The sequence below is a fragment of the Lycorma delicatula genome, chromosome 4 (assembly GCF_047948215.1).
Source record: "Lycorma delicatula isolate Av1 chromosome 4, ASM4794821v1, whole genome shotgun sequence".
NCBI lineage: Eukaryota > Metazoa > Arthropoda > Insecta > Hemiptera > Fulgoridae > Lycorma > Lycorma delicatula.
The window spans coordinates 157,064,877-157,082,948 of NC_134458.1; the positions used below are offsets into that span (position 1 = coordinate 157,064,877).

The 18,072-nt window shown below is 27.3% G+C and overlaps 1 protein-coding gene across 3 annotated transcripts; it reads left to right on the plus strand.

Annotated features, from left to right (window-relative positions):
* The first annotated feature begins 418 nt into the window (after window positions 1-418).
* Window positions 419-15,023, plus strand: LOC142324009 (GTPase Era, mitochondrial). 3 transcript variants are annotated; one of them, XM_075364555.1, is made up of 7 exons: window positions 419-951; window positions 2,151-2,275; window positions 6,062-6,236; window positions 9,554-9,784; window positions 10,910-11,090; window positions 11,593-11,846; window positions 13,727-15,023. In XM_075364555.1, exons 1-6 carry the CDS (start codon window positions 634-636, stop codon window positions 11,826-11,828), a joined length of 1,266 nt encoding a protein of 421 aa, XP_075220670.1. In that variant the 5' UTR covers window positions 419-633; the 3' UTR covers window positions 11,829-11,846; window positions 13,727-15,023. The 3 variants fall into 3 exon arrangements, with proteins under 3 accessions (XP_075220670.1, XP_075220671.1, XP_075220669.1); XM_075364556.1 differs by having other exon boundaries at window positions 11,593-11,841; XM_075364554.1 differs by lacking the exon at window positions 13,727-15,023 and having other exon boundaries at window positions 420-951; window positions 11,593-13,679.
* The last annotated feature ends 3,049 nt before the right edge of the window (window positions 15,024-18,072 follow it).

Here is an 18,072-nt window from a genome sequence, read left to right on the forward strand (position 1 = left end):
TGTTCATCGATAATGATTAGATAATTGATAATAATTTATTACCATATAATAGCTTTTATTCTTTACCTTTTGTTTCAGTATGTTTTTTAGAATAGCAATTGCAACTGGCATGAAATTTCTGTCTAAAAATTATTCAGGTGATTTTTACAAATATTTGATAACGGACGATTAAAAGGAGAGCTTAAAACTATTTTTTAGCTTCTGAGTACACCGGTCGGTATTGCTTCATGGCATGAGATGAAATGGAATTTTTTTAGCGTATAAAATGCCATGTCTGACTGGAATTCAAACCCGGAACCTCTGGAGGAAAGGCCGAGACGCTATCACTCGCGCTACGGTGGCCGGCGAGAGCTTAAGAACTACCAAAGGAAGGTAACCTAATCGAACACACCATAACAATCATTCAATTTCCTCCTTCAATCATTTGTCACAATCCGAGTTGTTCATTGTTTTGTAGGTTATAGTGCGATGAAAGTAACAAAATATTGTTAAATATTTGATGCGATTCTGTGCTCATTGTTCATTTTGTCCCAATATTAATATTAGAGTTTGTTATTGTTAACTTTTTGACATTTTGTAACTTTGTGTTAAAGGCAGCTAGCCTTTTACTTAACGTTTATTTTGTGAGACAAAATGCGTTTAAGAAGCTATTTTGCTTTTTCCAACTTTTACCAACAATCAGTTGTATATTTTTTTGGTAATTCTTTTAATAAAAGTTTTATCAGTATTGTGAGAAATTATTCAGTTTATGATAAGAGAAGATATATACACAAAGATGGCTCCAATGATCATGTCTGTGAGCATAATGAAATATTCGAGGATTATTTATTGGACGAAGAATCTTCGAAACCCGTGGAATCGCCGAAAAATTCAAAAATTCTTAAAGCTGCCATAATAGGAAATCCTAATGTTGGTAAAAGTACATTAATAAATCAAATAGTTGGAAGACAGGTGTGTAGTCCTTTGTTTTCTTTAGTGTATTGTTTAAATTATTCTTATCACATACATTAGTTGTAAAAACATACTATTCTTATTGTTGGTTTACTAGTAACTTTTAAACGATATTAACTGTAACTTCAGATTGTACTTTTAGAAATTAAATATAGCTTAATGTTTTTTAAAGGAATTAGTGGGCTGTTTATGAGTTTATTAAAGGGCAATTTGTTTTGTTTCAAGCCCTTTGCAAGATAATAGTACTGTCTTAAATGTGTCATCCTGTTAACTGTTTTTATTTGAAATTAAATTGGAGACAAAAAATTATTTGAAATTCACTACATAGTGAGTAATCTAGGGATTTTCATCAAAATAATAGTTCCTACTTGTTATTAAAACATTTTTTGGTAATTATTTAGAAAGAATGACACATTCAAAAGTTAATAATCTTGGCATATGTTGTTATGGTCATTGTGTTTAATAATCAATAAACAAGGAAAAAGTGTTTTTTGTTAAAATAATTATGATTTTTTTTTCAGTTTTTATTAACGTATGAGAAGGGAATAATAGTTAATTATGACACAAATATTACCATTCAAATAACTATATTTTTATATACTACATTCTAATGGAAATGAGACTGACATAGAATCAGTACAAAATGAGTTTCACCTGAGTTTCCCTTGTAAGCTATACAGTTCCCTACCAAAAATTTAATTATTCAGTACTCTAAGTGTAATATACATTATTTTCGGACTAAATAATTGGTTATTGTATACAATTATTGACTCGGCCTACCAACTGGCCAATTTAATATTTAAATTTAATACTTTGCCAACTAAGTATTTAATTTAATATTAGATGAGGTTAGCAAGCGACCTAAGTAAGCATTAGGTTATGTTTGATGATATTGTACAAAGTTTAGAAACTAATGTAATTTAATTTTTGTAAATTAATTGCATTATTTCATTACAATCTATCAACTGAAATTATACATGTATATAAACCTTATACATGGATTGTATGAAAAATATAAACTGTAAACACAAGAATGTTACAAATTCAAAACATTGCCCTCACTGCTATGGGAGTAAGTCATTTTTTAATTTTTAATTTTAAAATCTTTATAAGTCAAAACTACAATAAAGTGATACGAAGATTGACCTTTAAATGTATATAATCTTGCTAAATAATTACCAAACATTTTTTGTTTTCAGATTTTTGCCATATCTCGAAAAGTGCACACAACACGATGCAGAGCTAGGGCTATTTATATTAGAGGAAGTACACAGCTTGTGTTTTTAGATACACCTGGTCTTGTTACTGGTTCTGAATCAAGGAAGTGAGTATTAAAATTTTCATTGATAATAATATGAGTGATATGATATGAGTATTACTATTAATAATTTTATCCTATCTTTCAACCATATAAATCATATATATTTCAAATGAAAAATTGCATCCAGTTTATTTTAAATGAAATATATTTTTGGCTTATTTTCAGAATTCTATCCCACAAATTTTAATGTAATGTACTGTTTATTTATTCTATTAATGAATGCTTCAAGATAAATGAAAAACTAAAAAACGCAAACTTAATTGAGTCTGGAAAGAGAATGTATATTACTGCTATTAGACATAGCCATTTGAATACATAGCTAATTATTAAAGAATTTTGTTTGTGTAGAATGAGTCATTAGATAAATAATAGAAAACTTGATAAGCCTGTTATTGTGAGCTTAGAAATAAGATGTATATTAAAAAAAACATTTGCTCAATTTCAGTGATAATTAGCTGAGATATATCAAGTTAAGCTTCTGAAAATGATTTTCCATGACAGCAATGAGATTGCTGTTAGTAAACAGTAATATGGAACAGTAGTTATTCTTTTAAGGAACTAATGGAAGTTCCTTAAAAACATGGGTTTTATCTGGTTTTATGAATAGTGTCAGGTCAATTGAATTTAATTGTATGAAAATTCTTAAAACTTGAAGTTGTAAGGTTGTTTTCTCCATCCCAGTAGAAAAGCTTCTTTGCTACTTTTTAAAAAGATGCTTGCAGAATAAAGGTGATTTATAGTTAGTCAGTTAGATGGCACCACTGAAAGGAGAAAATAAATTAAATTTATAATTAACTTTTTATAATAATTAAATATAATCTAACCAAACTTAAAAGTGAGTGTTGGTAAAGTTTGGTTAGATTATATTTATTATAAAAAGTTAATTATAATTTTAATTTATTTTCTCCTTTTAGTAACACCATCAACTAACTGACTTAATTACAGTGACTAATTGACGAACTACAGATCAGTTGTGGGAATCTTCTTGAAAATTACCCCTTTTTTCATATAGATTTTGTGCTAACTATTACAACCTTTTTGAGAGAATACAATTTCCCATACGTCTTAAATTTTTATAACATTTAATGAAACACACCAACAAACCCTAGAAAAAGTCTTATTATACTTGCCACAACAGGGCTATGTTAAGTTCAAGTTAAAATACAGTTTGTTCCACCAGGTAATTGCCCTGAAGTTTGAAAAGTTTTATACCAACCAGTAATTTTCAACAATTATTTACAGTAAATATCTTAATAAATATCTTCTGTCTGGAAATAATGAAATGTACAAATTATTTCAAAATGTGTTTATAATTTTGAGTAACTAACTGCTTTGGTGTAATACCTCAGTTAGGTGTAATTACTCTATTATCTTTGCTGGTCCATATTTTGTAATAAATAAGACATTTCCCAGTTTGTGATTAAATATTAATTTTAATAAGATGTAATGATCATTGTTGAAAAGATACATGTTAATGAATATGCATATTGACGTTAAGACTGAACAATTTATAAATTAATAAAGAAAAAGAGAGTGAGTCTTAACACTAGTTACCAATCTATTTTTGTTAATATTTAAAAAAAATTATTAATGAAATTTAAAGGGTGTTGAATTATATCATACACTGTGTTTTCTTAGAATTGTTTTATAAAATGATAGATTTCATAATTTTCTTAGCTAATGCTTAAAAAAAAGAAGTCTTCTTATAATATTATTATAATTTGCCTTAGTAGGCTAATGACTGATACTAATTTTTAATTATTATAACTTTCCATATGATTCTGTTGGTGCTATCTGAATTTGTCTTGTCTTAATTTTTTTGTTTACCACTTGAAATGTCTTATAAATAGTGTTATATGAATTTAGGATGATTTTAGATATTATTACAATGGCCTAAGCGTAAAGATTGCTAGCCTAGAGAAAACAAGCACAGTTACTTGAAATATACCTATTGCTAAGCTTATCTAAAAAAAATAAAAAATTGTAATCTTACAAATCTAGTAAATAAGAAGCAAATTATTTATTAAATAGTGAATATCAGTAGAAAATAAAATAATAGTACTTACAAGGGTAGGCAGTCAGCTTAAAAATGTTTGTTTGTTAGTGCCCTTTTGCAAGATGATATGAGAGGGTGTCTCATCTTTAAATCCAGAATGGCCGTTTTCAACTTGGCCCATTTCAGAGTAAAATACATTTAAAGATTTTCAAGGTTTTGGATTCGATTATCCACATCAATTTTTTTTTAACTTTTTTTCTTACATATACACTACTACAGATGATTTTTTAAAAAATAATTTATATTAATAAAAACTAGAAAAGAATTATATCAATTTCATGTTTTGCTGATTTTATTTTATTTGAATGTAACAATTATAAACCTAAATATCTTTATGAACATATGAAGGATTAACAAATAGACTTTGTTTTTTAAAACTTAAAATAATTAAATAAATAAATTTATATATTTAAATTTTTTCAAGTATAATAAAACAAAATCCTGCCTTTTGTTAATCCCTTGTTCTCCATGTGACTCTATTCTCATTTTTAATAAAGATTTTTACTGTTAGATGACAATCTATAGAACATTTATTGTACGCACTTGTTAGAACATGTGTATAGCAACTGGTTGAAAGACCTTTTTGACTAGGTACTGTAGATGAAATTTTAATGGTACTTGAAAGACAACTGTTTAACTGGTTTTTGATAGGCTCAGTAAATTTAACTAGATCCAATAGCAAAAGACCTTAACAAACTCATCAGCAAGAATGTTAGCAGATTTTCCATCTGCAGAGCAGACTGCCACTACTGTGTTCAAGAAACAGGATGCCGAATCTCTGAGCAACCCTTTTATTTATGAATTTATAGAAGCATAACAACACACTGCAGATCAGTGAGGCGATCAAAAATCGCTTGGGAAATCTTCAGTCATCCACCCTATAGCCCTGACTTAGCTCTCAGCAACTGTTTTCTTTTTCTTCACCTTAAACATGGCTTGCATCACAAAGGTTTGACGATGACAGCGAATTGAAAAATAGCATTAGTGTGGTTTATGTTGCTGGTGGTGGAGAGTCTTGAGGGAATGAAGAAGCTAGTGAAATGCTATGAAAAATGTGTTGAAGGCAGCTATGTGGAAAAGTAGTAAATAAATGTCATTTTTATCCATAAGCAATAGTTTGTTCATATCTTTGAGTTTGTTTTTATTTCAAAATGAACCTTACTTTAATAAAACACGCCTCGTAACTTTGCTAAAAATTTTCCCAAAAAATAGTGCTGCTCATAAAATACTGGAATTTTGAAAAATTAAAAAAATGCAAAATATTGATGAAAGACACTTCTACCGAGAATGAGCTAAGTTCTGTGGAATACAGAAATATTTTTTATTTACTGCAAGTTTTCTAATTTAATTTTTTTTAAATATTTGCATAAAGATACAATACTATGAATATCTGAATAATGTCATGATATATTTAATTTCGCCATAGTAATCCAGTAGTTAGAAATGAAGATGATAAAAAAATGGGAAATCTTAAATTGTCTGTGTGAACAATGTCTCTTTTGTATAAAAAATAAAATGATAGACAGCATAGTTAAATCATTTAATTTAAGTATATTGTTGTAAACTAATTAATTAGATTTATTATCTTTATATAATTCCCATTACATTTTGTAGGTCATACTTAATAAGTCTCTAATTTTAGTTTTAGTTTTCATTAATTAATGGATTTTTTTGTAATAATAATTTTTCTGTTATATTAAAATTATTTATACTAAATATATGTTATATTACAGGTATAATTTAGAAAGATCTTTCCTTAATGATTGCGAGTCATCAATACAGGAGGCCGATGTTGTTTGTATTGTTCATGATGTAGCCAGTGATCATTATAATGATACATTAGATCCAAAAATTTTAAGATTGCTTCACTTTTATCCCAGTAAACATACTATATTAATCATGAACAAGGTAATTATGATATGTTTATATAAAATCTAATTTACTACTTAGTAAAGGTATTGTATATGAAGATTGTTTGCATGTAGAAGCATTGTTGCTTGTAGGACTGAATATTGTAGGGTTAACATGCTGATGTGCAGCAGTAATATTTTCATCTTTGTGTAGAAGGCAACAACATACCCCTAGTAAGTTTGTTATTTGATGTTTCATATTCTTGAGAATGGCTATGCTGTTTACCTAATAATATATTCGAACACTATGGCTAGTATGTAAATTTATATAATCTTTGCTAATCCATAGATTTATTATATTTTATAAAATATTACAATTACACAATTTATTACCATTGATACATGCAAATTCCGATCGCTATCACAATCTGCTTTAAATAGTGATTACAGTTAAATTAGGTATTGAAATTGGTGTGTTAATTTAAATAAGCTAGTTTTGTCTTACCATAATTTACATGTTTATTCATAAATGTGTCTATATATTTATTTTAATATTTTTCCATATGTTAAACATATTAATATGTTTATTAATATTTTATTTATTTCTGATACTTGTATTTTATTCTCTGTATTTTGTTACTGTTTGTCATATGTAAAAAGGTGATTAGTAATAATAGAAAAGTTCTTTATTGTATTTTTTAATGTTCTAGTGTTCCAAAAGTGTTGGTTTAAAGGACTTTTACCAATTTACAGTTTCGTGAATGCCACTTTTTAAAATTTATTTTAATGGCAACACTTTATATTTAACAAAAATCATTTGTCAAAATATTTATTGTTTTAAAAGAAATAATATTTCTTTTGTATTATTTTGAATGAATTTTTTATATAATTTTTTTAAATTCTTTGCCTAATTTTGTTTTGTTATGTTTATATTTATGTATTTTACCATATTACATATGAAGTCTGTAGAATAATAGTGGGGTTTTAAGTGGTTATAGCTTCAGAACAAAGCATTCTAGTAAGATGAACCATATGTTAATCAAAGAGAAACACTTTAAGTTATGTGTATGAAAGCTAGCGCATGCGTGTTGTGTTTCCAGTACATGCAAGCAGCACGATAGCGTTAATCATCATGTTTGCAGTGTTCAGTATGTGTTGTGGCTTGCTATGTTTGAGTCAATTACACGTGTTAGGTCCAGAATACCGTTGTATGTACAATGAAGACCCCCCCCACACGAAAATAACATTTGGCAATGGGACAAATAACTCAAAGAAACAGGCAGTCTACTGAAGCAAACACATCCAGGATGGCCATCAGTGACTGATAAAACAATTAAAGCAATATGAACAAGTTTCTTGCGTAGCCCATAGAAATCTGTGTGGAAGTGTTCTAGACAGTTGGGCATTCTAAAACAACTGTTCACAATGTGTTAAAAAGGTTACATTTTACTGCATACAAAATTCAGGTGTTGCAACAACTTTATCCACAGGACAAAGTTTAATGATTTGATTTTTCTGTAAACATTCTGGATAGGCTAGAGCAGGATGATTTTTTAAACAAGTTCATTTTCTGTGATGAAACAACTTTTCATGTTTCTGGACAAGCACATCAGCATGTTGTTCTTATATGGGGTACTGAACTTCCACATAACCGTTATTGAACATCAGTGTGAAAGTGAAAAAGTGAATGTGTGATGTGCTATTGGACAAGCTAGAGTTATGGGCTCCTTCTTTTGTGCTGAAGAAACAATTACATGGAACATTTAGAAGCGTATGCAGTACCCCAGATACCGGAGAATTCCATTTCCATTTAGATAGAGCTCCTCCACATTTTGCCATAATTGTGCAGGATTTTCTTAATGAAACATTTCCTCAGCATTGGGTCGGTTGAGAAGGGTGGATTACATGGCTTCTGTGATCTCCAGACCTTATAACTCTCATGGATTTCTATTTTTGGGGTTATGAAAAAACACTAGTGTATTTCGTTCAAGTTTGAAATGTGGACCATTTAAAAGAAAGGATCACTGAAGCTGTTTCTTCTGTCATGGAGGATGTTATCTAGCATGTATGGCAAGAGACTGAAAACCATCTTAACATGAGCAGGGAAACTATGGTAGCATATATTGAAATCTACTGAACAGGTAAGAAACGGAGTATTTCTCTATCATTTAACATATAGTAGTTCATCTCTCTACAGTGCTTTGTTCTGAAGCTATAACCATTTAAACCCACACTATGATTTTATGAACACACTATATTTATTTTATGGGACTTGGATGCTTTAATATTTTTTTTGTGGATTTTAGTGTTATGATGTGTTATTTTTTAAAACTGTAACATATTTCATTTTTTATTTTACTTATGTACTGCTTTATTATTTCATCTTTTTCTATACATTTAGTGCTTCCATAGAGTTCTATGCTTCATGATGTTTTTAAAATGACTTTGTTTGTATAGAAACTTATGAACATATATTGTTGAAATGTGGACCATTTAAAAGAAAGGATCACTGAAGCTGTTTCTTCTGTCATGGCGGATGCTATCTACCATGTATGGCAAGAGACTGAAAACCATCTGTTGCGTGTTTTTGGTTTGACAGAGGATAATTGAGAAATTACACAATTAAAATTCTCGCAAGTGCAATTTATTTATATTTAGTATCTTACTAATCATAAAATAAGTAAATTATAGAACACAAACTATAATTCTGCATCTACTATCATATTTACAATAACCAATAAAAATTTATATAAAATGAAAAAGTGAGTGCTATAGTGAGATTACAGTTATAAAATCAAATAACTTTATAAGGATTGTGTACTTACAACTAATTACAAAAGAATCTAGCTTATACTTTTATCAATGAATAGTGACTTCATTGATACATAGTCACTATTCATTGATAAAGGTATTATACATTGTTGTTTGCTAACATCCCTCTGTTCATAGTATTGAATAGCTTCTTGTACTTAGCTGCAGAATGAACCTTTGTTACAATTGGAGTATGCTCATAAGTATTCTTTGCTTGTGCACTTGACTGCTTGAATATTATTGTATACTGTCTCTCTTGCTGGCTTCGGCAGTACTTATATCCCTTACACATTGGACTTGTCCTGATATAACAGCTGCTGATCCAACCTGTTGTTCATTCAAGCGTAATGATTTGCCTTAACCTTATACATTATTCTAAAAATTATTCCCATTGTTCCTCTTTGTTGTTGTTTCTTGAGTTTTCTCTTTCTAAATTTGTTTGTCAATTTAAATTCTTCATTTTCTTTCCCTCTCTTCATTCTTGCACTTTCTATTACCAAAGGCTTATCCACTAATCACAGTGTATATGTCGTAATTTAGAAGTAAACAGTTTTTTTTTAACAGATTGATTGTATAAAGTCAAAACGAGTGCTGTTAGATTTGGCTGATGGACTTACATGTAATACTATGAAGCAATCTAAACATCATAAATCAATTAAGAATAATGTTCAGGATTGGAGCCCAAAAACAGAATTGAGTGTAGAGAAAGCAATAAAGAAACAAAAAGGATGGCCCTACTTTAAAGAAGTATTCATGGTTTCTGCTCTTGATAGAAATGGTGTTGGCGATATAAAGGTAATACCTATTTGACAATTTTTTTTTAAAGAAAATGCTCATTTTTTATGTGATTAGGTGCATACACAGATTACAATAAATACCAGCTAGTATTTTTATTTTCTGTGCATGGGATAATATTGAAGTTTTAGCCTTACCTTTTTAATCCTAAGTAATTGATAATTAATTTAATTTTTGCTTACTTTTTTAAAGATCCCTTTAGGAATAACTACACTGAATTTCAGCTTTGGAGCTATTTAGGAGTAGTGAAGACTTTTCCAATTAATGTAGATGATAAACGGATTTTGTACCTCAGCAGTATGTTACCACCAGTTAAAATTTTTTAGCACTTTGCATTATAAAGTGAAAATAAATAAAACTTTTTTATTTTATTCTCTTAACACCAATGACTTAAGGGAATAATTCTCTGTAAAGATAGATAATGAAAGACATTTTTATAGAATTTCATATCAGTATCTGATTCTGAATCTCTGTTTAATTTAAGAAATATCCAGTGAATTAGTTTAGTTTCTTGACATTATAAAAAATTCTTCAGGCAATTGTTATTAGATTACATAGATTCACGTTATTGTATTTTTATGTCATTTCTTTAATTTTTGTTTTAGTTATTTTCCTTTGCTTTTATACTTGAATATACTTAAAGTATACTTTTATACTTGTTTTATAATTGCATATAACACTAACAATAAATTACCACATTTATTTATCTATTCTGTTTCAAGTAAAGTAATCCTCATTTAAAATAATTATATGGGCTGGTTATGATATCAGTATAAAAGTTATTGTTTAATCTGAAAATGTGTTTATAAATTTCCATTTACCAACTTTCTCTGTATCTGAATAATTTGGTTGACCTGCCAGTCAGTTATGGGCAGTCTCTTGTAATTAGTCTATATATAATCCTGAAAATATAAAATACTTAACTAGGCGATTACCAAGTTTAGAGATTTCCAACTATCCTGTTTCAGTTCTTAACAATTCATCTGTAATTAAATACTTTTTTAAGCTCTTGGGAAATGCAGTAGTAATTTATACCCTGTCCTATTTTTGTATTTTACAACTTTTAAAATATTTTTTAACTTGTCATAGATAATATTAAAAATCTATTTTTATTATTTTTTTTAGGAATATTTATTGAGTTGTGCAAAACCTGGTGATTGGCTGTTTCCACCAAATGTTTTCACTGATCAGACTTACATCAAAATGATTGAAGAAACTGTACAAGCTAAGTTATTCGATAGTTTACCCAATGAAATACCATATAACTTATCCACACAACTTGAGTATTATGATCAGGGACGAGAAGGTATTTTACAGAACCTAATTGTACTTTTACATTAATAAAACATATATTACTGATATATCTTCATCTCCTTTATAATATATGAGTCTGTTCAGAAAATAACTGAACTTTATTTTTTTTAATTTTTATTATTAATTTTACAAATTATTGGTCCTTGTGTCCTTCAAAGTACTCTCCTCCATTATTCACACACTTTTCCCAGCAGTGTTTCCACATTGCGAAGCAGTCCTGGATAGCTTTATTTGAAATGGCCTGTAAGGTCTGTGATGAATTTGCTTTAATGTAATCAATAGTCTCAAAACGGCATCCTTTTATCACTGATTTTAATTTTGGAAATAAGAAACAATTGTAAGGAGCCAGGTCTGGCAATTAGGGAGGCTGAGGTAGGAGAGTCATCTGTTTTTGACACAAAACTGACGAATTAACAAAGCTTATTTTCTGAACAGACCTCGTACATATTGTTTTAGTGTATTTTCATTTATTTTCATTAGTTTTTTTTTTTCAGGTACCATTACGACTGTAGTTTTAGTTGGATGTAAAACACCACGTATTGAAAAACTTGTGATGGGAGCTGGTGGTAAAAGAATAAAGACAATTGCCAGAGCAGCTGAAGAGGATTTATCAAATATATTTAGAGTGCCAGTTAGATTAAGGGTTGTCGTTACTAAAAAGCGAGATAGAAAAGTTAACATTGATGATCTTGTTAAAAGTGGCAGTTTAGATGTTCTTCAAACAAATTAGTTCTTATTTTCTTGTTTAGTAATTAATTATGTTTAATATTGTAATTATTTATTTTTAAATATTTTGTTGTGTACATATTACTGTTATGTAAAATAAAAGAAATCAATGTATAAATTAAATATTTATAAATATTATTGGTTATTATTTTTGGTTTGGTAATGCTTAGGTTGTTGAAAAATAATTTGGAACTATTTTTGTTCTCAAATTTCATACATTGTTGTGTTATTTTTATCTGTTACTCCGATAATTAGCATTGTGGATTCTGAAGTTTTTTTTTTTCATGTGCTGCTTCTTTCTATAGTTTGAGATTTTACAAATAATGTACCTGTGATAACAATTTTTAATCATTGTTTATTATATGGTGTTTGACCAGTAATTTACAAAATGAAAAATTGGAACAGTTTTTTCAGCTATTTCTGTTTTATTAATTGACTTCAAAAGAAGCTTCTTAATCTGACAATAATTTTTTCATATATTTTCAGCCTTTCTAATGATATGTACAGATTTTAATGGTTCTTTTTCATTAAAAAGTTCCTTTGGTGGTCTTGTCGTAAGATTCTTCCAAATAATAATAGTAAAACTTTTTACATGAAATATTTTTACGTGATCACAGACTGTTTTAAGGTATTCTTTTTTGTTATCATTACTTAGTATTGGAATAAGTGGTAATGGCACAATCAGATTTAATTTTGTAATTCAAAGTGTTTTATCTTAAATTTCAAGAAATTTAATTCACTTTTTCGGATTTGAAACAGCTTTATCTTATGCACAGTAATTGTTTCTTTGCATTAATTTTTTTTTATTATCAGGACACAGGTTTCTTGCCTTTTTTCTTCTCTTCATATGGGAGTACTTTTTAATAGGCTTAAACACATTTTAAGTAAAAACTTAAGAGTAAGTAATAACTTAAGGTCTTGTAGGGTGTGGTAAATTCTTAAAACAAGAGTTTTAAAGTTTTTTTACTTACTGCTGTTATATCACTTTTCTTATCTAGTTTTTGTTTCATTATATTAAATCATTTTTACTAGAATTATAATCAAATGTAAGTTATCTGTTGTTGTTTTTGCGGAATAGCTAATGAATAATAAAAATTAAATATTTTAGTTGTACATCAGTTTTACATTAAAAATCCTTTTTTTACTCTAAACCTGAGTGTATTATTAATAATTTTTTATGAATTCTCTTACAATCTCATTTTCTTTCATTTTTAACAATTCATTTGTTTTTTTTTTCTTTTTAATTAACATTTCACTTCTTTGTAAATTCACCATATCATGACTTATGATTTGGTTGTATGGGCTTTTTGCATCATGGGGAGTTTTCTGATGGTTGTTAATGATTTAATTCATTTATATCTGGTTAGCCTGTTCAGAAATAACTTGTTTATAATGCCAGAAATGTGGTATAGTATAAAATATGCATATGTTCAAATTGCATATCATTTTATGTGTAAAAGGAATATAGTATAAATAGATTTATGCAGATATACATTCCAGAATTATACTTTTTCCTTGCATTCATTTTGTATTTATGTTTAAACTTTGGCAGCAGTTGAATTTAATGTTAGCTTGAACCGTGATAATTAAAATAGCGTTAATCATAATTCTTCTGAATTTTGAAATAAGTGCAAATAAATTACTCTTCATTTAAAACCCTAAAAAAAATATTATGTTCTTAAACATTTATTTACTATCTACTTATAATGATTTTTATTTTTAAAGCTTTTTTTTTAATTTTCCTGTACTATTTTTTTATCTAAGAACAAATTTAATTATGCCAGTTTTTATAGTAACTTTTGTAATACATATAAATCTTTTTTAATTTTACTTTCTTTGTATCTATAATTATATAAACAATAAAACATTTTGTTGTACTAATAATTGAATGTCGTTTTGCAGATGTGAAACCTGAAACCCTTTCAGAAATGGGAATTCATAAAAAGCCTGAAAATAAAATACAGTATGTGAAATTACTACAAATCACTAAGGCTTACAGACCGACATTTTCCTGATTTAATTCCTTGTACTCCAAGAAAAAACCATCCGACTCGAAGGTGTATTGTATGTAATAAATTCAGAAGAAGAGAAACAAGATACTATACTGGTGTCCTGATTGTAAAGTTTCATTATGTATTATACCATGCTTCAAGGATTTTCATACAATATGTTAACAAGCAGTGTCTTGCAGGATTATACTGCATTATCTTTTAACTTGTCATTTAAATACATCTGTAACCATCTCAGGAAATAGTATTACTTAAATTGGGAAGAAAAATAAGTGACTTAGTCCTTTTTAGACAGATTTTTTTTGTAAGTTACTAAATTAAATTAAGCTAAAAGTGTCAGGTTTCTCTTGGTTTTCGGCATAGTGGCTATGGAAGATAATGCCCCTTTAAATTAAGAAAAAATCTTTTTTTTACTGATATTATAATTTATTATTAATTTTGTAATAACTTTTTCAAGTTTTACTTTGAAATTGAAATAATTGTCCATGGCAAAATAATATTTATAAGTATAATGCTGGCAAATGAAATTAGAAAATGGTCTATTCCTTTATTTATTCTTTCAGAGCTGGCCCTTCTTTTCTCAGAATGTTATTGATTTAATAGAATATTTTGTTAAACGATAATTAATAACACGTAACTTTCATCTAAACTCTTTGAGGTTGCTCTTGGAAGAATCTTTGAATTTTAATTGTGTAAAGTTGGCACATAATCTGTGGTGCATAGATTATGTGTGAAACGTTTGTATGGTCTAGTGATATGAAGATATTTATTATATTTATTCTCTGTTCTTATGAGAATGTTTAGTATATTAAATAAAATTTCTAATTAAGTGCGAGTATTTTAATAAATCTTATAAAATATTATAATTTTTTTTTCTGTTAATACAAATTTGATAATGTGTAAACCTGATAATGATCAGGTAATGTGTATTTTGTCAAGTATACCTGCATACTTATGTGTAATAAAGAGTTTTTTAAGATCTATTTTGACATAAGAAAAAATTAAAGAACAAAGAATTTGCATTATTTATTTAACCTATATTTCATGAAAGTTACATAAATTTTTGTCCATTTCATATTTTTCTGTAAGTTTAATTGATAAGAAAATAAAGATTTTTTTTACATTTTGGCGTTGTATGATAAATATGTATCAGTACTATAAGTGAACTAAAAAACTACCTTAATATAGTAACTGCCTTAATATTATAGTAATGAAACGTAATTCATCCAAAAAAAAAAATATTTAAGATGATTCCTTAAGTCATCATTATTAATGTAAGTTATTATTAGAAAATAATTAAAATGGTTAATGCTAAAATAGTGTAACAATAAAAAGGAAAAGAAAAAAATGATTAATAACATATATATGTTTCATATACTATGAGTTATCTGTTTCATGACTTCAGATTAGGTTTCAAAATGTGAAACAAATTAAGGGAAAATTGCAAATTAAAATTTCTCTTAATATTTACAAATAATTAATTATGAAGTAAAACTATAATATGATTATTTTTATAATTAATTGATATTATTAAATTAGTTTGAGCTGTGTAGTATTTTTATAAGTAATTGATATTATTAAATTAGTTTCAGCTGTGTAGTTAATTGAATTGTATGCTTGTTGGTGATAATATATATGAGATAACCAGATTACATTTTGTAACATATTTTGGTGATTTAATATTGTACTATATAGTGTACTGGGAGACTAAGCAGCATATCCAAGCTTGTTTCTCATTCATAGAAACGTTTTAAAATGTATTTTAACCTAATTTGTCCCAGAAAATTTTGTCTTGAAATAATGAAATCTCTGCATAACTATATTTATGCATGACTGGAATGATTTATCATTGCCAGTACTACATTTTTTTACATTTGCTGTATTGTCGCGTGGTACGTAATATTGTAAGTTTGTTTTTTTTGTACTTGCTTATGTTTGTTAATTTTTTCATGGATGATAATTGGATTTTTTTATTAATAAATAATATAATATTTCTTATTTGTTGAATGTTAATTTTTGTTAGTTTTGTCATAGAGTGTAATAAAATATTTTGTTTAATCTAGTCTAGCCGTTACATTTATCATAAAAAAATCTTTATTCAAGGTAAAAATTAAATTCTAAATCTAATTTATTTGTTGTTCTATCAAACAATAAGCCAATTTACAGTAGCATTTTTCTTATTTATGGCACATCACAGGAAGTACGATAATTACAGTTTAATATTATTAAAAATGATAAAAATTTGCTTTTAAATGAACATATGTTTTTTACGGGGAAAAACATGTATGTATTCTTCTTCAGTAAAAACTTATATAAAAAAAAAATTCTGCTTATATGTTAAAGCAAATTGGGATCTGACATAAAAAACTGTTTAATACTCTGGCTCAGGTACTTTTTGATGTTATTACAGTTAAATTGCAGTAAGTGTGATAGAGAAGAAATTTTTATGAGATATATATATATATATATAATTCTTTTTTCTTTAGTTTTATATATGCCGTACAAATATTACTATTATTTGTAAATAAACAGGGTAAGCTTCACATTTTTACGTGAAATTTATCCTACACATATATTTTTATGATGGTAAACAATTATGTGTATGTTTGTTAATATAAAAAAAATAATCATAATTATAATTATAACCTTTATTACAGTATTATGTAATAAGAATCAGAAACTAAAATTTTACTTTAATTTATCAACTTTTCCATAAAAAAATCACTTTGGAAAAATATTTATATTTTCTCTGTAACAAAAGGTCTTTTTTAAATTAAGGAAGATTTAAAGTATTATTTCCTACTGTCAGCAGTTAAACAGGACCTGATTATTGCAAACTGTGTAAGTGAAATGACATTTGAGTTCTGGTCACAACATTAAGTGTAGGCATTTGAGTGCAGTTTGAATTTTCACCCCAGTGTAAAACATTATGATATTTTTTAGTGTGTTTGCATTAATTATTTAAATAAATGTTTGGGTATATTTTCTTTTTAAATACTTTAAATGTTCAAAAATAAAGTAAGTATTATAAATGTTTTATATTGCCTTTATCTTATTTTAAACTAATTTTATGATTATATACGTACATCATTCATTATTTTTCTATTTATAATAAATAAATTTTCTTCTTTCCAGATAAATTATTAGAACCTGAGTTTAAACCAATAAAACTTCCTCAACACTTTCCTGATAGTGCCGATCCATTAAGTGTAATGGAGAAACATTTAACGAATGATATAGATGCAATTAATAATCTAGGAAGAAATTTTCCAAATGCTTTTGAAACAATAAGACTTGTAGAACAACACTTTCCAGATGATGCTAAACCAATTAGACTTTTTGAAAGACATTTTCCAGATTTACTTCCTAGTACCCCAAAAAAGAAACATGCCGCACGAAGATGTAAAATATGTTGTAAATTAAATAAACGAAGAGAAACTCGATATTGGTGTCCGGATTGTAAAACTGCATTATGTATTACACCTTGTTTTAAAAAATTTCATACACAGCGTTAAATCTATTTTTAAAATTTTCTTTTATATTTCTTTAGATAATTAGATTAGTTGAATTGATTATTACCAAATACAGTTCAAAGTGGAAAGTATTAGTTTTTATGTCTGTGCATTTTTCTCTTACCTACATCAATTCAAATCTTTCAATTCTGGGCTGGCACTGGATTCAATTTTTGTTTGAAACATGGTATGAATGGATATCAGCTACCAGCAGAATTCACTCTCTTGGTAAAACAAGTATACTTTTACTTATGTCTAAAAAAATTTGTTTTTACAGAGAATTAGCCCCAGACCTCTTGATTGAGTGAAATATCACTCAGCTTCTGAAAGAGTTTATAGCATATTGATTCCATAGAAATGGTATTTCTTTCTCAGACATGGTACTGCTGATATGTTAAATAAATTTACAGTTAATATAATCCACCTTACCAGCATGTTGATGAACCAACACTTGTGAACTGAACTTGGTGATTATTAATACAATTTTATTTTCCATTTGTCAATTTTGTAAAGTTTATAATGGTAGTATTAATAGCATACAGAAGTATATGAAGTGTTATATATTTTTATATTTAAATACAAATGTTTGATAATTTTAATACAAATTTTATGCTTATATCTTGTAAAATTGTATTTATATTTTGTGGGGAAAAACATTAAATCATTTTTGTTAATAATCCTATTTTTAAATAAAAGCTCTTGCTAAATAAATAAATACAGTGAAAAA

Excerpts from the sequence above, each read along its gene's own strand:
- LOC142324009 (XM_075364555.1), top strand. The coding sequence starts at position 634 with ATGCGTTTAAGAAGCTATTTTGCTTTTTCCAACTTTTACCAACAATCA. Across the intron at positions 952-2,150 it reads ATCAAATAGTTGGAAGACAG|ATTTTTGCCATATCTCGAAA; the intron begins GTGTGTAGTCCT and ends TTTTGTTTTCAG. Across the intron at positions 9,785-10,909 it reads ATGGTGTTGGCGATATAAAG|GAATATTTATTGAGTTGTGC; the intron begins GTAATACCTATT and ends TATTTTTTTTAG.